Below are 22,784 nucleotides of genomic sequence, written 5' to 3' on the forward strand. Positions count from 1 at the left end.
TCCCCCTTCTCCTCCCTACCCCATGAGGATACCCCTGTAGAGGCTTCTGAGCTTCTAAAGAAGAGCTTTACCCAAGGCCTCTGACTGAGACCTAGGAGAGCAAATATTCAAAAGCACCTGATGGAGGGTCTGCGGAGTTGGCCTGAGTCCTCCCAGCAGAGACTACAGTGCATTGGTTGTGTATTACCTGAATGGAGTCTTTTAACAATTGACTTATTTTGGTGGAATACATTCTCCAGTTCTTGGGTGATAAGCGTATTTTTTTAAAATTTAATTTTCATTTTACATTGGAGGATAGTTGATTTACAGAGTTAGTTTCAGGTGTATAGCAAAGTGAGTCAGATATATATATGTGTGTGTGTGTGTGTGTGTGTGTGAAAAAGAATCTTTTTCAGATTCTTTTCCCATATAGGTTATTACAGAATATTGAGTAGAGTTCCCTGTGCAGTACAGTAGGTCTTTGTTGATTATCTAGATCCCATAGATTTTAAAAGACAATAGGAGTTCCCACTGTGGCTCAGCAGTAATGAACCTGGCTAATACCCATGAGGATGTGAGTTCGATTCCTGGCCTCACTCAGTGGGTTAAGGATCTGGCATTACCATGAGCTGTAGTATAGATCACAGACATGTCTCAGATCTGGCATTGCTCTGGCTGTGGCGTAGACCAGCAGCTGCAGCTTCAATTTGACTCCTAGCCCAGGAACTTCCATATGCTATGGATGTGGCTCTAAAAAGCAAAAAGAAAAGAAAACAAAGAAAGAAAGAAAGATAATAAAGGAATACTATGGAGAAGTCTATCTCACAAGTTTGATAATTTAAATAAAATAGACCAAGTCCTTGAAAGATAAAATCTTCCAAACTTCACATAGGAAGAAATAGACAAACTGACTAGACCTATAATTATTAAATAAATTAAATCAATAATTATTAACTTGTAAAACAAAGAGCACCAGGTCCAGATGTGTTCACTGGTATATTTTAACACATATTTAAGAAAGAAATTACACTAGGAGATCCAGCATTTAAGAGGATCTGGCATTGCCACTGCTGTGGTATGGGTTTGAGCCCTGACCTTCATGCCACAGGTGATGGAAAAAAAAAAAAAAGGAAGAAAGAGGAAGAAAGACATTAATTACACCAACTTTCTATAATATCTTCCAGAAAATAGAAGAAGGAAATTTTCCCAACTCATCCTATGAGGCCACTGTCACCCTAATACTAACACTAGACAAAGACATTGCAAGAAAAGTGTAGAACTATTTCTCATGAACATAAATTCAAATATCTTCAGCGAAATATTAACAAATCCAATAAAATTTCATTCTACAGATCCTTAATATAATCCATTTCATAGTAAGGGTTAGACAAAGGAGATTTAAAACATTTAAAATATTAATCTTTTAAAGTGCTTCCTGGTTGCTCCAAATAACACTGTAATCCTATTAGTCCAGGGTTTATTGCATTAAGAGTGATAGTTGTTGTTTTGTTTTTTTTTTTTGGCCCCACCTGAGGCATGTGTAAATTCTTGGGCCAGGGATTGAACCCCCACCACAGCAGCTACCTGGCCACAGCAGCTACCTGACAAGAGCTGCTGCAATGACACCAAATCCCTAACCTGCTTTCCCACAGAAGAACTCTGAGCATTTTCATTAATCCCACGTGAGTTAACTCATTCATCATCACAGGATGGACCAGGAGTAGTTTTTTTTTTTTTTTTTCCAATCCAGGGAGCAGGCCACAGTGCTTAGCTTTATAATAGATATCTTGTTTGCTTTAGTTAATCTGATATTTGTTCAGACAATTTGAAGATCCTAACCAAGGCAGGGGCACTCCCATCTGGCTTGCTTCTCTGAATATGTCCAGTCACAGAGCCAGCCTGCAAAGACCCAAGTGCTTCAGATATTTATTCAACTTATTTCATTAGCCCTAAAATTATAGCAAACACCCAGGTAAGCGTTATAAAGCCTTGAAGCAGAAGCTCTTGGGTGAGAGATTTTTAAACTGTGGGTTATTACGTTTTGTGGATTACAACCAACGTTTTAGAAGCTCATATAGGCTTAACTATGTCAAAGTGTTGCTCACCTAGCAATAGTGAATGCTGTTTCGTCAACCTTTTGTTTCAAATTTTAAGGTACGTACTGGGTCTTGTTAAACGTGGACGCATGTTTTTCGAGTCCCTGAGATGAGGTACCAGTGGTGGGTTGATGGGGCAAAGCGCCTGGGGGGCGGGGGGGCAGACACAAGCGCAAGGAGGAACTAGGTTGGCGCAGCCCTGCCTGAGTCAAGGCGCGCCCGCAGGATGGAGAGAGCGGATTGGTCCATCTCCGAAGGTCCAGCCTCAAGGGTCCAGCACACGACGTCTCCTCCACCAATTGGCGGCGGCCTGGACCGGGCGGGCCTCAGGAGGGGCCCTTAGGTAGCGGCTGCGTGCCTGCTCTTGTGGATGAGTCTTTCGACGGCACAGGCACATCGAGCGTGTAGTGCCGGACAGGAGGTCAGACGCACCGGATCTTGTTTGAGTAGCCATGTCTCGTCAAGAAGCTGGCGCCAACGCCTCCTCCTTGGTGGCTGCGTCCCAGCAGGTCACGGTAGTGTCTCAGGTTCCGGAAAGGAGGTCAGCAGAGGAGGCGAATCAGAGAAGTCGAGGAGGCCAGAGGGCCGCTGGAGGTGGAGGCTGGAGGGGCCCTCCCGGGCTCCAGCAGCCTGTAGTCGCTGGTTTCCAGGAACCACCGCTCTCCTTCAGGTTGAAGAACGACTGGGTTGGCGTCGTGATCGGTGAGAGCCGGCGTAGGGTGGGCCCGGGGCGAGGTCTGGGCGAGGGCATCCCCACCCCACCCACCTCACCTCCAATCAGCTGTCACCTAAGGAGACTCCAGTGGCTCCCTGTGATACTTTTGGTGCTAGAATGGTGGTATTCAGTGCACCTCTTGATATTTTATAGAGACGATGTTTTGGGACAGAAAACTCAGACTTACGAAGTCTTGGGGATGAAAGATTAGCTCTTTGGCAGCTTACCCTACAATGAACAACAAAGGAGTGCTGTTTGGGTGCCATGTAGAAAGATAAGAGGTGTAGGGTATTAAAGGCCTGCTCAGAACATTAGCCATATCTTTCAGTTGCACTGAGTTTCCTGAGCATGATTTATCTGCTGAAAACAGGATCTTTTTCTTAGTGTATGTATCTTGAATTTTACAGGTTCGTTTTTGAAAGACTTTTAGAAATGACTAGAATTTAGCTTTGCCCTTTCTAAAAAATTATAGTGGAGTTCCCGTCGTGGCGCAGTGGTTAACGAATCCGACTAGGAACCATGAGGTTGTGGGTTCGGTCCCTGCCCTTGCTCAGTGGGTTAACGATCCGGCGTTGCCGTGAGCTGTGGTGTAGGTTGCAGACGCGGCTCGGTCCCGCGTTGCTGTGGCTCTGGCGTAGGCTAGTGGCTACAGCTCCGATTCGACCCTAGCCTGGGAACCTCCATATGCCGCTGGAGCGGCCCAAAGAAATAGAAAAAAGACAAAAAATAAAAATAAAAAATTATAGTAAACAACATAAAGTCACAGTATTTTTTGACTGTAAGAACAGTATTGTACAGCGATTTCTAGAAGTTTTTTATTTTGCATGACTGAATCTACCTATTGGACAACTCAGTCCCCCATTCCCCCATCCTTGGCAACCACTCTTCTGCTTTGATTGCATTAGACACTTCATCAGCATGGAATCAGCACTGTTTTTTTGTTTTTGTTTTTGTTTTTGTAATGGGCTCATTTCACTTATTGTTGTGTCCTGAAGGTTTATCTGTATTGTCAAACGGCACGGTTTCCTTTTAAAGCTGAAAACTTCTATTGTATGTATGTCACATTTTCTCCATCCATATGTCATCCATATGTTGACATATTTTGCAAATACTGGTGAAATGAATATGTGAATACAGCTATCATCTTGAGATCCTGGTTTCAATTCTTGTGCATAAGTTGCTGGACCATATGGTAGTTCTCTTTTTCGTTTTTAAAGGAATCAGCATACTGTTTCCAGAGTGGCTGCACCAACTTACATTCTCACCCCACAGTGCACAAGAGTTCCTTTTCTCCACATTCTCACCAACACTTGTTATCACTCATCTTTTTGATGATAGCCATTGTAACAGGTGATATCTCATTGTGGTTTTTTGTCATTTTTAATTTTTTATTAAAGTATAGTTGATTTACAATGTTGTGCCTTTTTTTTTTCTTTTTTGGCTGCACCCATGGCATATGAAAGTTCCCAGGCCAGGGATCAATCTGAGCTGCAGCTGCTCTCTCTGCAATGGGTGCAGCAATGCCAGATCCTTAACCCAGCTGAGTCGAGGATTGAACTGGTACTGTGACAGAGACAAATCAGATCATTAACCCACTGGGCCACAGCAGGAACTCCTTTCATTGTAGTTTTGATTTGCATATCTCTGATTCCATCATCTTTTCATATACACTTGTTGAACATAAACATGTCTTTTTTTTTTTTTTTTTTTCTTTTCTTTGCCTGCTGCATTTAAAAGTTCCTGGGCCAGGGATTGAACCCTTGGCTACAGTAGCAACAAAACTGTATCCTTTTACTGCTAAGCCACCAAAGAATTCCCATAAATATATTTTTAAAGAAAGGACTATTTCACCACTTTTTTTTTTTTTCTTTTTGCCTTTTCTAGGACCACTCCCACAGCATATGGAGATTCCCAGGCTAGGGGTCTAATTGGAGCTGTAGCCACCGGCTTACGCCAGAGCCACAGCAACTCAGGATCCGAGCCGAGGCTGCGAACTACACCACAGCTCATGGCAACGCCAGATCCTTAACCCACTGAGCGAGGCCAGGGATCGAACCCACAACCTCATGGTTCCTAGTCAGATTCGTTAACCACTGCACCACGATGGGAACTCCATATTTGACCATTTTTTAATTGGATTTTTTATTGCATTTTAGTGTGTAACGGTTCCAATTTCTTCACATTCTCGCCAAGACTTTGTATCTGGATCCAGTTAGTCTTTGCTTGGGCTGATGATGAATCCTTAGTATCTACCTCTGGGAAGAGAGCCTCCTTCCTCCCACCAAAATTTGGAATAGAAAGCTCCTGCTTCCCTTTTTCCAAACTGAAAGTTATTACTGGACCCTAGGAGCTATTGTTTGGATGATTTAGGGAAGAGTAGAGAAATTCTTTGAGCAAAGTAGATAGGTTCCCCCTCCTTGATTTCAAAATTAAAAAACAAAATTCTTTATTTTTAAAAACAGGTCGTGGTGGGTCAAAAATCAAAGAGATCCAGAATACAACATACACCAAAATACAGGTAAGTGATCTGTGTTCTTCAGTCCTTAAAGAGCATAGTTAATTCCTAACTCTAATTTCTGTTCAGTTCTTAACGTACCGTGGTAACTTAGATTGCCAAAGCTCTTCATACTTCTTTTTAAGAATTCACCTAAGCTGTGTGTAGTCCATTCACAGTATCTTAAAGCATCTTTTATAAGGGCTGCACCTGTGGCATATGGAAATTCCCAGGCTGGGGGTTGAATCAGAGCTGCAGCTGCCAGCCTATGCCACAGCCACAGCAATGCCAGATTGGAGCCACTTGTGGCAACACTAGATTCTTAACCCACCGAGTGAGGCCAGGGATTGAACTCTCATCCTCAGGGATGCTAGTTGGGTTCTTAACCCATTGAGCCATAATGGGAACTCCCCATTCATAATATTTTAGATGCTGACTGGTGGAAATTCTATATTTACTCTATACTTTTATCGTATTTGAAGTTGAGTGATGTTGGAAGGTAGAATGATGAAGAAACTTTGGTCTCCTATTTTTCCCTTTGTATCTAGATAATCAAAGGGTACCCTGAAGCAGAAGTAAGAATTTTTGGCACCGAGGAAATGCAGAGCAAAGCAAGAATAGTGATAGACAATATTGTTAAAAAACAAGAAGAATACAAATCAGAACCCAAAGTAGGTAAGTTGTTTTTGCCCACTAAAGCCTTGTAAAATTTTAAATGTTTTTATTCAGTGGTATAGGCCATATTATAGCTACTTTGCCTAATAATAAAGCTTTGGCTTTCCATCATTAAATCTAATCTGTTATAGAATTTTCTATGAAATCCCAGAATGCTTTTCCTTAAACTAAAACACTTACTGTCTGTAGTTAAGACTAGCATTTTCACTTTTGTGTAAAAACAAAAATGACCTTTTAATACCCTTTGCTATTGATGATATAGCAAGGGTTAGTCCTGGCCTTTTGTCTATGGCCACTTCCCTGGAATGTGACTGACTTTGAAAACTGCCTAATTATTTGATATTTTTAAAAATCTAAGATCTGCTTAGACTAGAGAAAAAGCCATTATTGAGCCATTTCCAGAAGCAACAAGAAGAGTCTTGGGTTCAGATGGCAGCATTGCCTTATAGTGTTTCTTGAGAAAGAACCTCTAAAAAGCCTTTAAAACTCTACGTCTTCATCTGTTTACCTGGGGTAACATCTGCCTTACAGGATTATTATAAAGATTGAGTGATGTGTTATTTCTTAGCAGACCCTAGGCGCTCACACTCTTTTAACTTCTCCAATAAAATTTTTTTTTTGGATTTCAGAAATTTAAGTAGATAACTGACAAACCATGACCAGAATTGTCGTGGTATTGTTGTACTAACTTCCTAAATTTTATGTTTTAAGTATTATTGTTGGGTTATTAAAATAGAAAACAGTAAAATGGTTTTGGATTTTGTACTAGTGGGATTTGTTTGGAAACGGATTTGGGGTATTTTTAACAGATGTTGCTGCAATCCAGCCTTTGGATAGAGAAGATACAAAGAAAGATGTTTCAGGAAATCAGAAATTGATTGATTGGGATAAGTTCCGAGAAAATATTCTGGAATGGAGCGAAAAAAAGTGGGCAGGTTAGTGCTACATCCCAGCATTTACATGTGGTATTGTTATTGCTCTTAATTGAGGTTTTTAGCCTCTATTTTAAAAATATGTTGGAGTTCCCCAGGGGCTCAGCAGGTTAGGGATTTGGTTCTGTCACTGCTGCGGTGCAGGTTTGATTCCTGGCCCAGGAACTTCCACATGCCACGAGTGTGACTGAAAAAAAAAATGTGCTGCTTTTAGTAATGAAACCAATAAACAAAATGGCAGTAGAATTTCAAATACTGCAGTTCGTCCCTAGGGCATGATGGTTTCTCTGTGTTGTGATTTATATTATAAATCAAAAGTTAAAATATTTAACCTATGTATACCTTGTCTTATTTGAGGTAACTCGATGCACAAGTTTAATGAAAATACAAAGCTGGGCTGAAAGGGAAATGGAGTGAGTAAACATGCCAACCGTGAGTTCTCATTTTGCTGTGACTGAGCAAAAATTGACATTGGAGTGTTCTGGACAACAAGGACAAAATAAAAAGGGAAAAACATTTAATGAGATCATACAGTTCTTGAAGAAATGTGTTTTTTTTTTAAATTCTCACCTGGAATTTTATATGAAGTATGTTCCCATTATTCACTCAATTTCAGGGTAAATTCAGGCAGTAATTTGGTTATCAGGATGGGGCAGCAAGACAGCAACATTTATTTAAAGTTGGAGAGTAAACATGAGAGTGGTCAGCCTGTCCAGTGCCATGCTGACAGCATGCATTGGGAGATTTGGGTTGGGAGGCCAGAAAAAGGATTTAAGTTTGGAGGAGGTTGATAAGCATTTTAAAAAGTAGCTTCAGAGGATAGAATAAGGATAAATATTTTATTCCTAAAAAGTAATGAGATAAACTTTCAAAGAAAAGAAAGTCAACTATGAGAGAAGAGTTCATCAGTTGTGATGGCTTGTGTGTCTTGTGAAGCATGGTTTCTTTTCTTTTCCTTTTTCTCTTTTTAAATAGAAGTACAGTTGATTTACAATGTTGTGCTAATTTCTGCTGTACAGCCAAATGATTCCGTTATACATATGTATACATTCATTTTTAGTATGCTTTTCCATCATAGTTTATTATAGGATATAAACTATAGTTCTCTGTGCTATGCAGTAGGACCATGTTATTTATCCCCTTTGTGTGTAATAATTTACACCTGCTAACCCCAACCTCCCACTCCATCCCTCTCCCAACTTCCTTCCTCTTGACAAGCACAAATCTATTCTCCTTGTCCTTTAATCTGTTTCTCATTTGTAGATAGGTTCATTTATGTCATATTTTTGTTTGGTTTTGTTTTTCGTCTTTTTTAGGGCCGCACTCTGTGCATATGGACATTCCTAGGCTAGGGGTTGAATCAGAACTGTAGCCATCAGCCTAAGCCATAGCCAGAGCAATGTCAGATCTGAGCCATGCCTTCGACCTATACCACAGCTTATGGCAACACTGGATCTTTAACCCACTTAGCGAGGCCAGGGATCAAACATGCATCCTCATGGATACAAGTCGGGTTCATTACCACTGAGCTATGCTGGGAACTCCCTGTATCATTTTTTTGGGGGGGGGGCTTTTTTAGGGCCACACCCATGGCATATGGAAGTTCCCAGGCTAGGGGTAGAATAAGAGTTACAGCTGCTGGCATATGCTGTAGCCGTAGCAACACAGGAGCTGAGACTGCTACCTACACCACAGCTCACGACAATGCCAGATCCTTAACCCACTAAGCAAGGCAGGGATCGAACCTGCATCCTCATGGATACTAATTGGATTCACTTCCACTGTGCTACAACAGGAACTCCTCTTTTTTTTTTTTTTTCTTTTTTTTGGTTTTCCTTGCTGTGCAAAAGCTTATAAGTTTGATTAGGTCCCATTTGTTTATTTTTATTTCTATTGCCTTGGGAGACTGAACCAAGAAAACATTTGTATGATTTATGTCAGAGAATTATTTTGTCTACGATCTCTTTTAGGATGTTTATGGTAATGTGTCTTATGTCTAATCTTTAAGCATTTTGGAGTTGATTTTTGTGTATGGTGAGAGGGTGTGTTCTAACTTCATTGATTTACATGCAGGTATCCAATTTTCCCAACACAAAACACAACTTGCTGAAGAAGCTATTTTCTTCCCGTTGTATATTCTCACCTCCTTTGTCAAAGATTAACCAACCATAGGTGTCTGGGCTTATTTCTGGGCTCTCTGTTCTATTCCATTGATTGATATGTCTACTTTTGTGCCAATGCCATGCTATTATGATTACTATAACTTCGTAGTATTATCTGAAGTCTGGGAACCTGGGTTATACCTCCTGCTTTATTCTTTTTCTTCAGGATTGCTTTGGCAATTCTGGGTCTTTAATAGTTCCATATAAATTTTAGGATAGTATGTTTCAATTCCTTGAAAAATGTCATGGGTAATTGATAGTGATTGCATTAAATTTGTAGGTTGCTTTGGGTAGTATGACTATTTTAATAATATTAATTTTCCAAGAGCATGGAATATCTTTCCGTTTCTTTGAATCGTATTAAATTTCCTGTACTAATGCTTTATAGTTCTCAGTGTATAATTCTACTTGGTCAGATTTATTCCCAGGTATCTTATTTTGGGGGGTGCAATTTTAAAAGGTGTTGTTTACATTCTCTTTCTCGTATTTCATTGTTAGTGTAAAGAAGTGCAACTGATTTCTGTATATTAATGTTGTATCCCGCTACCTTGCTGTATTGATTTATCAGTTCTGGTAGTTTTTGTGTGGAGTCCTTAGGATTTTCTATATATCATATCACGTCATCTGCATATAATGACAGTTTTACCTCTTCCCTTCCAATTTGGATAGCTTTTACTTCTTTTTCTTGTCTGATTGCTGTGGCTAGGACTTAGACAATACTATGCTGAAAAGAAGATGTGAGAGTGGGTATTTTTGTCTCATTACAGATTTTAGCAGAAGTCTGTCAGCTTTTTTCTGCTGAGTGTTGTATTGGCTGTGAATTTGTCATAGATAGCTTTTTATTATGTTGAGATAAAATCCCTCTGTACCCACTTTGGTAAGGGTTTTTGTCATGAATGGATGTTGAATTTTGCCAGATGCTTTTTCTGCATCTGTTGAGATTGATCAAGGGGTTTTTGTCTTTTAAGTGGTGTATCACATTGATTGATTTGTGTTTTTTTGGCTGTAATGTCCTGAAAATATCAATTAGGTTTAACTATCTTATCAATTAAACCTAATATCAATTAGGTTTAACTATCTTATTATATCATTTGGGGTCTTGTTGCCTTATTGGTTTTCTGTCTAGAAGATCTATCCAGTGGTGTGAAGGGGGTGTTGAAGTCTCCTACTGTTATTGTGTTTCCATCATTTTCTTGCTCTATGTCTGTTAGTATTTGTTTTATGTATTTGGGTGCTCCTGTATTATGTGTATATATTTTGATGAGTGTAAAATCCTCTTTTTGTGTTGATCCTTTTATCATTGAATAGAGTCCTTCTCTATCTTTCTTTGTGGCCTTTGTTTTGAAGTCTGTTTTGTCTGATCGAGTATTGTGACCCCCCCTTCCTGTCATTTCCATTTTACATAAAATATCTCTTTCCATCCTCTCACTTTAAATCCATGTGTTTCCTGTGCCCTAAAGTGGGTTTCTTTTAGGCAGAATATTTTAGGCTCCTATTTTTTTTTTTTAATCAGCCTACTACTCCAATGAGAGCATTTAGTCCATTGACATTTAAGGAATTATTGATAGATATGTATATAATGCATTTTAAACTTGTTTTCCTATTGATTATATATTTCTTCTTTGTCCCTTTTTTTTTCTTTTTGTGGTTTGATTATTTTGTGTTAGACTTACATTCTCTTGTCAATCTATTGTATGTTTTTTGATTTGTGGTTACCCTATTTTTCAAGTATTTTGACCCCTTTCCATTTCTACTCTGCTTAGACCGGTAGTCATAGGTTCAAACACATTTTAGGGGAAAAAAAATCTACCTTTTCTTACTGTCCTCTCCCACATTTTAGGGTTTTGTTGTCCCATTTTCCATCTTCTTGGTCATCCTTTTGCAGTTTATTGTAGTTATCATCACTTCCACAGAAATTTTTTGATTTCTTCTTTTTCTTAATCTGTGTACTGGCTTATTTAAGTGATTTACTTTCCAACTGTGATTATCTTTTTCTTACAGATTCTTCTTTTCTATTTAGAGAAGAATTTTTAGCATTTCTTTTAGGATAGGTTTAGTATTGTTGCATTCTTTTAGTTTTTGAGAAATTCTTGTCTGTGAAATTCTTTATCTCTCCTTTTATGCTAAATGATAATTTTGCTGGGTAGAGAATCCTAGGTTGCACGTTTTTCCCTTTCAGAACTTTGAATGTATTTTTCCATTCCCTTCTGGCCTGCAACATTTCTGTAGAGAAATCAGCTGATAGCCTTATGGTTGTTCCCTTGTAATTAACTCTTTATTCTCTGCTTGCTGCCTTTTAAAATCTTCTTTTTAACTTTTCCAGTTTTTTTATGATATGTCTTAGTGTAGGTCTGTTTGGATTCATCTTATTTTGGACATTCTGTGCTTTCTGTACCTGGATCTGTTTCCTTGTTTAGGTTTGAGAAATTTTCAGCCATAATTTCTTCAAGTATGTTTTTGATTCCCTTTTGTCTTTCTTCCCCCTCTGGAATCCTATTATATGTAGATCGGCATGCTTTATATTAATTAACCTACAGGTCTCATATTCCTTTCTCTCTCTCTCTTTTTAAAAATTTTTTTTCGATTTGGCTTTCTGTCTGCTGTCCTGATTGGGTTATTTCCATCATGCTATCTTCCAGGTTCTTATTCTTTCTTCTGTATTATTCATTCTGCTATTTATTGCCTTTAGTCTTGCTTCCTCTTTACAGTTCTAATTCCTTTTTACAGTAATCTGCATTTCTGTCAATAGTCTCTCTTAGTTCTTTTGGTATTTTCATTATCTCCATTTTGAAATCTGTATCTATTAGACTAAAGAGGTCTGTTTCATTGTTTATTCTTTCAGGGGAATTCTCTTGATCTTTTAACTGGGAGTGGTTCCTCTGCTTCTTCACTTTACTTCTATTTCTTTTATTCTGTGTGTTTAGGAGAAACAGTTGTCTACTCTTGTCTTGGAGGGCTATTTATATGCAGGAGCATCCCTGTGTAACTTGTGTGGGTTTAATATTTTTGGTGCAAGAACTGTTTTTAGTATGGGTGTCTGTTGCCTCTTTCCTCAGTGTTTACTGGCTTTTATCCCCTTGATAGTAGATGTGGCAGCTGGTTCCTGGCCCTGGAGTTCTTGGCAGTGGTGGCAGCTCAGGTGCACACCCAGAGCATGCAGTGGGAGCAGACCGTAGTTTGCAATCACTCCTGGAGCCAGGCAGCAGTGGCAGTTCAAGGGACTTGTTTTATATTTAACTATTAAAGATGTTTTTTTGGGGGTGAAAAATGTCACTGAATGACAAACAAAAACAGAGATCTCTTAGAGGCTGGCATAAGCCTTGCTGGCAAAGTGTAGAAAAACTCTCTAAAACGGTATCTATGCAAGGTGAACTTAATGTATATTTTACTTTGATTTCTATTGTTTTGAATAAGTGTCAATGAAATATAAATTCTCAGTAATAATCAAAATTTGAATTTTGGCCTTTGTCCCAGGTTTACCTCTAATTAAGAAAAACTTTTACATGGAGTCAGAAATAACAAGTTCAATGTCACAGGAACAAGTGCAGAATTGGAGGTCGGTAGTTTTATTACTTTTTAGTGAGTATTTGTGGTTATGTTGGTAAATTAATTCATTAGGAAGAGATTTTAAATTATTGCATTTGAAGCTATAGCTTCCATATTCAAAAGAAAACTTGGCTACATCCTCTATAATATGTATTAGAGCATTGCTATCCAATAAAACTTTTGGCAGAGAGGGGAAAAGGGCTGTATTTGTGTCTAGAGTAGTTACTATCCACATATGGAAAACACTTAAAATATAGCTAGTATAATTGAGAAACTGAATTTTAAAATTTAAGTTTAAAGAGATATGTGTTAGTGCCTACACATTTAGACAACAAGTGTTAGACAACAATTTTAGAGAATTATTTCTACAACTGTTGAAAATCATAAGAAATAAATCTGATATCTGAATATCCAAATAATTTCTTATTCTTCAATCCTTATTTTCTGGAATTAAAGGTCCCACAGGCAACATTTTTAAAAATATATGTTACAAAATTAAGGTAGTATGATATAGCAGACTGAGCAGGTAGTCTAGGATTGGGACAAGTAACTAAAGATCACCTGTCAGATGAGAATAATTTCCACTTCAAAGGATTATTGAGGATTAATTAAGAAATTGTCTGTGGAATAATATAGCCCCTCAGGTGTTTGCCAAACCTGACATTGATTCATGAAGCATATAATTTTCAGACTCTATTCTTAACCTTTCCATGACATTTTCATTAGCCCATTCATACATGCAGGGTATGAATTGTATGAATTTCCTTCTCTGGAAGTATTCTGGTTTAAAAAAAAGACGGACTCACTTCTGTTTCTTATTACATTTTACTGTAACTCAACTAGCAGTCTGATTATAATCATTTGCAGTTGAATTTCTAGATATGACCTGAATTGATGTTGGAAAAAATGTCTTGCCTGGGGTGACCAAAGTCGTTAATCCTTTGTTCTATTTTTCCTTAAAGGAAAGAAAATTATAATATAATGTGTGATGACTTGAAAGATGGTGAGAAACGTCCTATTCCCAATCCTGCTTGTAAATTTGAGGATGCATTTCAGTGTTACCCTGAAGTGATGATAAACATTAAAAAGGCAGGTTTTCAAAAGCCAACACCAATTCAGGTATGCTTTTTTAAATTCTAACATTTCACTGACTCCCCCCCCCCACAAATAATTTCTGGTTATTGGAAGTTATAAAGCCAAGGAGCAACTGGCTATTATGAGCAGTCTTGCAGTACATCTATCACTGCCTAGAACTTAAAATGTTGAAAGAAGTTTGGGGCTGAGGGAGGGGGAACACTTGACAGAAAGAAATGAGCCTTTTATTTTAATATTTATCATTCTGTTTCAGTCACAGGCATGGCCAATCATTCTACAAGGAATAGATCTTATAGGAGTAGCCCAGACTGGAACAGGGAAGACATTGTCCTACCTAATGCCTGGATTTATTCATGTTGACTCACAACCTGTGTAAGAATTTCTACATCAGGTTTCTTTTTAGGGGACTGATAGATATGGATACCAAAAATGAAGCTAAAGTTTCTTCTATTGCATGGTCAAAAGACAGTATCTTGTCTCAAGGAAATATACCTGTATTTTGCTGTTGGAATATAAGTTAACAGAGTAGGAGTTTCTGTTGTGGCCTAGCAGGTTAAGAATCTGACTAGTATCTATGAAGATGTGGGTTTTATCCCTGGCCTCCCTCAGTGGGTTAAAAATCTGGCGTTGCTGCAAGCTGCAGCATAGGTCACAGATGTGGCTCGGATCCTACATTGCTGTGGTTGTGGCTGGCAGCTGTAGCTCTGATTTGACCCCTAGCCAGGGAACTTCCCTATACTGCAGGTTCAGCCCTAAAAAGAAAAAAAAAAAAAAAGAAAAGAAATTGACAAAACATTTTTAGGAAGCAATAGATAGTATCTACCAAAAGCCTACCCCCCCCCACCACAATGTACAGAGGCTTGATATAGGATCTTGGTTCCCAGATCAGGGATCAAACCTGGGCAGTGGTGCAGGCACCAAATCCAATCCACTAGACCACCAGGGAACTCCCCTAAAAGTCTTAATAGTGAAACACTGGAAGCAAATTGTTTAAATTATTAGAAGCAAATTGTTTAAATTATCATGTCCAATACAATTCTATGAGCATGTTTGAGGATAGGAGAGCATTGGCCATGTTAAATGAAAAGTCTGGTATCTGGGCCCTAGGATTTTTTTTGGCTTGGCTGTTTTTCTATACTCCTTCACTTTTTATGCATGGTGCATGTTTGTGACTTTCACAGTCATTGCTACCAATTTTCAAAGCACTGAATGAAGGTCCTATGTATCTGAGATGGCTACTTTAATAATGTGTTTTGGCTACTTTGATAATGTGTTTTCTCTCCAAAGAGCCAGGAATGGGCCCGGCATGTTAGTCCTTACACCCACTCGAGAATTAGCTCTGCAAGTGGAAGCTGAGTGTTCTAAGTATTCATATAAAGGTCTTAAAAGGTAAGTCATTTCTTTGGCCATTCCTCCATCAGCATTTTAATCATTTGTAGCTTTATACATCCTCTCCATTATTTTTCATGCATCATGAGAAGCTGATTGGCACAGCGTGGGTCAGCTATTACCCCTGATCCAAATAAACTATAGCCAGGGTGGTTAGGTCAAATAACAAGGATGTGAACATGGCCCTTCGTAGAACACATCCCTGTGGGTTGATGGGTGTGGATAGTTTAGAAAGGACCCAGTAATACTATACTACTACTTTTCAATTTTATATTCAAAATGCTTAAGCTGGGATTTTGAATTGTGGTGGAATATTCCCTGCCTGAATATGAACCTCTGTATTTTTTTTAAGTGTTTGTGTATATGGTGGTGGAGATCGAGATGGACAAATAAAAGACTTATTGAAAGGTGTAGATATCATCATTGCAACTCCTGGGAGGCTCAATGATCTGCAAATGAATAACTTTGTGTACTTGAAGAGCATAAGCTACCTGGTAATCATGGAGTAAGGGTTTGGGATGCTGGGAGGAAAAACTGAACTCTTATCAAATCCTTTATGATGGCTGTCCATTTCATAATGGTATTAAGGTAATTCCATTTTAGTATTTTATATATGTTGGAAAAAATGTAGATAAGTAGAAAAGAATTCCACATGAATATTTTAGACATTAAATTGTTTTTTCATTAAATAGATTTAGAAACTATTAGTTGGCAAACTTAAATCTTTGTTGCAACTACAGATAGCTTAGGTAATGGGGAAAATGAGAAAATTATCTTAGTATTCATAAAGAGAGCATACACTAGCTTCCTTCCATATCTAATCTAGCTATTTTTAATGCAGGTATTAGATGAAGCTGACAAGATGCTGGATATGGGATTTGAACCCCAGATAATGAAGATTTTATTAGATATACGCCCAGACAGGCAGACAGTTATGACAAGGTAGGTATATGTATAATTTGCTAGTACGCAAAGTAGAAATTAGTAGAACAAAATCCATTTGAGTTTAGAGCCTTACTTGAAAGTACTTTGAGATCCCTAGATGAAAGATATGTCATCACTTAGTATAGGAAATCAGTGTATAGCAGCTTAACAATGACTATCACATTTTCTGAATCACAAATAAGCTTTCTATGAAAATATGCAAGGAAGACTGTTTCATTAGGGGTCTCAGATTTGAAAAAGTCATCACTTGTCCTTGGAGGTAAACATTTGATTACAGAATACTTTTTTTTTTTTTTTGCCCAAGATAAAGCTGAGGCAGCAAGTCATTTAAACGCAGGGTGACCTATAGACCATTTCTCTTGGGCTTATAGTTTTGTCATTAGCATAAAAAAAGGAGATAATTGGGGGAGTTCCCCTTAAGCATAGTGGAAACGAATCCCACTAGTATCCCTGAGGATGCCGGTCAGATCCCTGGCTTTGCTCAGTAGGTCAGGGATCTGGCGTTGCTGTGAGTTGTAGTATAGATCACAGACAGTGTTGCTGTGGCTGTGGTATAGGCCAGCAGCTGTAGCTCCTATTAGACTCTTAGCCTGGGAATTTCCATGTGTCATGGTTGTGGCCCTGAAAAGCAAAAAAAAAAAAAAAAAAAAAAAGAGAGATGATTATCAAAATACACTGAATTAATTTATTTTGTTTTCTTTCACTTCACATATTTGTAATTAGTATGAAAGTACAAAAGGTGGTTACTTTTATAATATATAGTTGAAGGAACATCTGACTTTATATATCTGTTCATCAGTACAGTTAAAATGGTTTTTTTTGGCGTAAGCACTTGGTTTGGGCTGCTGACAATATATTAAAAACACTGGTGTCTTTTTGCCTTTTATAAAGGCCATGAGAAAACTAATCTAACAACTGAATTCATTTTCCCCTTCCATAGAGTAGAAAGATATAGATCTCCTTTACCTTTTCTTTATAAACCTATTACATTTATTTAAAAATTTAATATAGTAGCTTCATTATAGTTGAGTGATTTGTTGTGAAGCACACTTGTTCTGTGAAATGAGCCTCATTGAAAAGTACTGAATTTGTCTTTCATGAGCACTTTGGTTCATAGCATTCTTAGGGAAACTTAGTGATGTTTAATTTATAATGAATTTTTCATGTTTGTGTGTTATGTTTTATTTCCAGTGCAACGTGGCCATATGCTGTCCGTAGACTCGCACAATCTTATTTGAAAGAGCCCATGATTGTGTATGTGGGTACTTTGGATCTAGTTGTAAGCTTCTTTTTAATTACTATTATTTATATCTTATTAAATATGGAAATTTTTGGCATTATAAAGTTCTCTAGCCCTTCATTTCATAATTGAAATTGGCCTTCCAATTAATCATTAATGAAAATTGACCTTTTTATTTAAATTACTGATGATTAATAATGGGTCATTGTCTAGGCTCATTTCATTAGACTTCACAAATGATGGGGTAAATACTTCAAAGTCTGTTTTATCACTGGGTCCAAAAAACGGTACCAATGATATTTTGAAATTTTGAATTGTTGTCGAAATATTTATGTAATGGAAACTCTTTCTGTCATAAGCTGAACATCTTCCTTCCTTTCTTACAAAAAGGCTGTGTCCAAAATTCATGGTGATAGTTTCTGTAAGCTTGGCCTCAAACCATGGTTATTCCTTTTCCTACAAGAGTAACCAGTCACTTTCAGCACACTGCCAAGCATTCAACAGTTCGCAAGCTAGCTTGGCTGAGTAAGAGGCAAAAAGTGAAAAACTTGAGTTATAAATCCTTGAGTAGAAACAGGTAATTGTGCAAGGACCTGCCATTTTCCTGCTAGCAGTTTATTAGAATATTTAAGACATGATAGAAATAAGATGGATTTTAAGCCAGTGTATGGGATTTTTCCATTAATGTTGATGTATTATGATCCTTTTAGGCTGTAAGTACTGTGAAGCAAAATATAATAGTGACCACAGAAGACGAGAAACGATCACACATCCAAACTTTCATTGAGAGTATGTCTCCCAAAGACAAAGTCATAATTTTTGTTAGCCGGAAAGCTGTGTAAGTATATTTTTTACGTTTAAGTTATCAGTCATGGTTTTGTTTTAGCATTGTTTCTATTTGTGTACTTATGTCAGGTGAATGTGTGTATATGTCTTACAGTATGTTGCCTCAGATTCTTACTAACAGAAGTAAAACTAATGAATTGATGGTAGTATTAGAATAAGCACTTAGGTCCCTGACTTTATCTTTTGCTTCAGCGCTGATCATTTATCAAGTGACCTGGGTATCCGGCATATATCCGTAGAGTCTCTGCATGGCAACAGAGAACAGGGTGATCGAGAGAGAGCATTAAAAAACTTTAAAACAGGTACATTTATACAATTAGTATTGCATTTAGTATTTGCATTTAAAAGTGTACAGTTTCAGTGCCTGGACTTGGCTGAGTGATGGCACCTTTCCATGGAACCCATTTCTAAGACCTGTCCTAAGTTTGCAGATTTCCGAACTATACTTGTTCTATATTGTAATCAGACTCTCAGTACTATCAAGCTAATGTTTAAACCTGGATATCAAGGTAATAATTTGTAGCGGGGGGAATTGTCTCTTAATTTACCTGAAAGGCATCTCTCTTTGACATGGTTCATAGACCATTTGAACTGTGGTATCGATTGTGTTATAACTCTCCAGCAGTTAAAGGCTAAGTAACCCTTCCCCATCTTAACTGTCTTTAAGTGTTTTGATATTAAAAGCAGTAATTGTTCGCCTCATTAGATATTAGAGGACAGATGTGTCTTGGGTTGGTTTATTCCAGAATATGTCTGTTCTTTTAGGTAAAGTGAGAATACTGATTGCTACTGATTTAGCATCTCGTGGTCTTGATGTCCATGATGTCACCCATGTCTATAATTATGATTTTCCCCGGAACATCGAAGAATATGTGCACAGAGTAGGGCGTACTGGGAGAGCAGGGTAAGTTAATGTAGTCTACCCACAAAAAGAAGCCAAGCCTGGGCTCTCACTCTCCTCACAGACTACTCTTACGTAGAATACTTCGGTTCTTTTGCCTGTAAATTGTCTGGGCTGCCCTGAACCTGCTTTACTATGTTATCCCTCCCCGACTGGCCTGTTCCAGAATCACCCAGACTGCTCTGTGATTAGCTGTATGTAACTGTTTCTGGCTCCAGTCTTTGCTTTATATCTGTAGTGTCACAACACTGAGCTATATCCATTGATTACTCTGTTGTCCAAATCAGCATGTGTAAGAAAACCTTTTTTTGCCCCCTCTGAGAGTGCTATCATAAAACCCTTGTGACATGCTGCTTAAACAACTGCAGATTATTTAGATTACAAATTGCCATTGGAATGGCTCAATCTTAATATATACAGAGTTGGGCTTTTGAAAGAGTTGAGGTTTTGCTGCTGCTGATTTTATTCTGTTTTTCTACCTGAATCATGAATATACATTATAAATCAAATTACAATGAGATTTTTTTCCCCCTTGAAGGAGGACTGGGGTATCTATTACCCTTATTACGAGAAGTGATTGGAAGATTGCTGGTGAATTAATTCATATTCTGGAAAGAGCAAATCAAGTGAGAATATACAACTCATTTTCTCATGTTCAAATTTCATTTATTTTATTTCAAGTATTGCGGCTTACTGTCCATCAGGAAATACAGATATTACACAAGGAATTAAACATATATAGAGGGCTGTAGCGGCAAAGATGAGGCACTATCCTTTGTATTTAGAGAACTGACCTAATAGGGATGAGCATCACTGAACCCTGCGGAGGAAGGACCCAGGGGGGTGGAGGTTGGAGAGTGTAGAGGAAGCAGGAGGCATCCTTGGGCCCAGAGGTGAGAATGGCACCAGATAAGGGCAATAAAAGCAGGAGAGCAGTGTACTTACTGATGGGTGTTTTTTTAAGATCAGTCTGGTTTTTATAGCTTGAAGACTCAGTGTTTAATATATGCAGAGGGATGCATTTCATTCTGTTTGGAAGATGCCATATAAGCAGTTGTGGAGATTCTCTGAAGATTTGGAGACATTTTAGCATATTGTAGAAAAGCTGTTCTATTGAAAGAATCACTCACTTCTAATAACACATTTAATGGTTTCAGAGTATCCCAGAGGATCTTGTAGAGATGGCTGAGAGATATAAAGCAAATAAACTGAAAAAAGAAATGGAAAAAAAATTGGGAAGACCCCAAGGAAAACCCAAGAAGTTTTATTATTAATATATGTTGAAAAGGGGTACTGGCCTACTTAAAAGAGGTAAAATTTGAATAATATGGACTTTCAAATGTCAATTTTCCTTAATAGGCTTTGTTATCAATCATCACTATCTCTGAGTCATTAACATAATAAGTAGGTTTTTATTTTTTATCTGTCACATTAATTCCAGTTAATGTATCTTAAAATTAATTCAGAGGTGAGAAACAAAAGCTTTAAGTTGTGCAAAGAGATCATTAAGAGTATAATGGAATTGGTGAATAAATTGTTATATCCTCTTTTCTGAGCAATTAGGTAGTAATGTATCAATTATAAATATGTATTCATATGTCTTTTGAGCAGCAATTCCCCTTGTAGGAATGAATTCTATGAATATCTCTGTATATACAAATAAAGATTTACATAATATACCAATATTTGCAGGAGGAAGACTATAACATAAATGTCTAGTAAGGAGCTATATTGAATAAATTAGAATATTTTTGCAAATCACACATCATGTAAGGGATTAATACCTACAACGTAGAGAATTCCTAAAATTGAGCAAAAACAACCCGATTATAGAAAATAGGCAAAGGACTTGGTTAGATATGTCTCCAAAGACTTGGACATTTGTATGTCTTTGGAGACATGTCTACAAATGCCCAAGTTAGGATGCTCAGCTTCACTAATCACTAGGGAAATAAATCAAAGATTACCTCACCCCTGTTAGGACAGCTTCTACTTACATGACTGAACAGTACACTTTGAAATGGTTAGAATGGTAAATTTTGTGTTATCACAATTAAAAATTTTAAAAAGTATTTGGGAACATCAATTTATGTTTTTCTACTTATTTTTCAGAATTTGAGATTTTTTTGGAGATATTTTAAGGTACTATATGGAAGTATTGGAGACATGCTGGCTGCATGAAGAGACTTGACTGATTCTTAAAATAATAGTGTTTAAAATGTAGAATTCAATATTTTATACTTTCTCTAATAAAAATATTTAAACTTGAGTTGACAATTTTTTATGGATATTAAGGGCTGTAGCATTGAAATTTCACTTTTTACTATCTTTATTTAAAGAAATTAAAGCAAATTTTGTCTCCTATAATGTTGCTGTAAGGTCAGTCTTTAAAGGGTTTAAAGACTTGTTCAGATGTTGTCATAGCAGTGAAAAAGATGCTGTTAACACAATAAATGTTTTACTCTGATAAAAAGACAAGCTGATCTTTGATACTTTTCTTACTACTTTACCTACTTTGAAATAAAACAGTAAAAAGATTCCATGGGACCAAAATATGCAACAGCCATTTTTTACATTTTATTTTTTATTTTTCTAAAATTATTGTTGATTTACAATGTTGTGCCAATTTCTGCTGTACAGCAAAGTGACCCAAGCATTCATATATATACATTCTTTTTCTTATACCATCTTCTGTCACGTTCTATCCAAAAAGATTGGATATAGTTCTCTGTACTGTACAGTAGGACCTCATTGCTTATCCATTCTAAATGTATTTTTTACATTTTAGCCTAGCATTCCATGCTAAAGTAAATTCTAGGTAAATTCATTTCTGTCAAAGCTTCTTTGACTAATCACATTCTTTTACTTTCCTTTATAGTTTTGTGTAAAGTTATCTGTTCCCTACATGATAATCACTTGTATTAACACTTAGCATTTTTATATATATATATATGTACATACACACACATATATAAACCTAATCTTACACTATTCATTTACGCAGCAATAGTTTCCTGGTATTAGTGACAGGAAGATAAGAGAACAGAAAGGAAAGGTAAAAGTACACTGAGAACTATGTCTGGTCACTCATGATGGAGCATGATAATGTGAGAAAAAAAGAATGTATACATGTATGTGTAACTGGGTCACCATGCTGTACAGTAGGAAAAAAAAATGTATTGGGGAAGTAACAATTTAAAAAAAAGAAAGAAAGGTAAAAGTAGAAATTTCATGAGAAATTAGGAGTTCCCATTGTGGTGCAGCAGAAATGAATCTGACTAGGAACCATGAGGTTGTGGGTTCGATCCCTGGCCTTGCTCAGTGGGTTAAGGATCTGGCATTGGCGTGAGCTGTGGTGTAGTTTGCAGATGAGGCTTGGATCTGTCATTGCTGTGGCTGTGGCATGGGCTAGCAGCCACAGCTCCAATCCAACCTCTAGCCTGGGACCCTCAATGTGCTGCTGGTGCAGCCCTAAAAAAACATAAGTGGAGACTGTTTTCCCCTAACTATACAGTTGGCTAATTTGACTAAGGCTTAAACCCTTAAGTGATTCTCCTCCCCTTGAGTATGGGTGAAACCAGGGACTTGCTTTTAACCAATTAAATATGGTGATGGGACGTACCAGATTATGTGCATGTAATGATCTTAAGTAAGAATGTCATGATTTCTTGCTGGAGTCTCTCCCTCCCTTGCCAGCTTTGGAGTGAGCTGCCATGCTGTGGGTACCAGTGCTGGGAGGTGTACATGGCAAGGAACTGAAGGCAATTTC

The 22,784-nt window shown here is 37.5% G+C and overlaps 1 protein-coding gene across 1 annotated transcript; it reads left to right on the forward strand.

Annotated features, from left to right (window-relative positions):
* The first annotated feature begins 2,379 nt into the window (after window positions 1–2,379).
* On the forward strand, window positions 2,380–21,488 carry DDX43 (DEAD-box helicase 43). Its single transcript, XM_001925409.6, has 17 exons — window positions 2,380–2,777; window positions 5,253–5,308; window positions 5,833–5,959; window positions 6,769–6,894; window positions 12,528–12,609; window positions 13,562–13,718; window positions 13,948–14,066; window positions 14,982–15,083; window positions 15,436–15,577; window positions 15,925–16,025; window positions 17,220–17,307; window positions 17,979–18,106; window positions 18,307–18,416; window positions 18,880–19,018; window positions 19,554–19,641; window positions 20,173–20,326; window positions 21,128–21,488. The coding sequence occupies exons 1-16, from the start codon at window positions 2,528–2,530 to the stop codon at window positions 20,287–20,289; spliced, it is 1,932 nt and encodes a 643-aa protein (XP_001925444.2). The 5' UTR covers window positions 2,380–2,527; the 3' UTR covers window positions 20,290–20,326; window positions 21,128–21,488.
* The last annotated feature ends 1,296 nt before the right edge of the window (window positions 21,489–22,784 follow it).

Source organism: Sus scrofa, chromosome 1 (assembly GCF_054392235.1).
Source record: "Sus scrofa isolate SSC_HxYL_T2T_F1_AM1 chromosome 1, Sscrofa_HxYL_maternal_Yorkshire_Landrace_v2.0, whole genome shotgun sequence".
Taxonomy (NCBI): Eukaryota; Metazoa; Chordata; class Mammalia; order Artiodactyla; family Suidae; genus Sus; species Sus scrofa.

Bases quoted from the DNA above. Each gene is read 5' to 3' on its own strand.
- DDX43 (XM_001925409.6), top strand. From the start codon at position 2,528: ATGTCTCGTCAAGAAGCTGGCGCCAACGCCTCCTCCTTGGTGGCTGCG. The intron at 14,067-14,981 runs GTAAGAATTTCT...TTCTCTCCAAAG, and splicing joins CATGTTGACTCACAACCTGT to AGCCAGGAATGGGCCCGGCA. The intron at 18,417-18,879 runs GTACATTTATAC...CTGTTCTTTTAG, and splicing joins ATTAAAAAACTTTAAAACAG to GTAAAGTGAGAATACTGATT.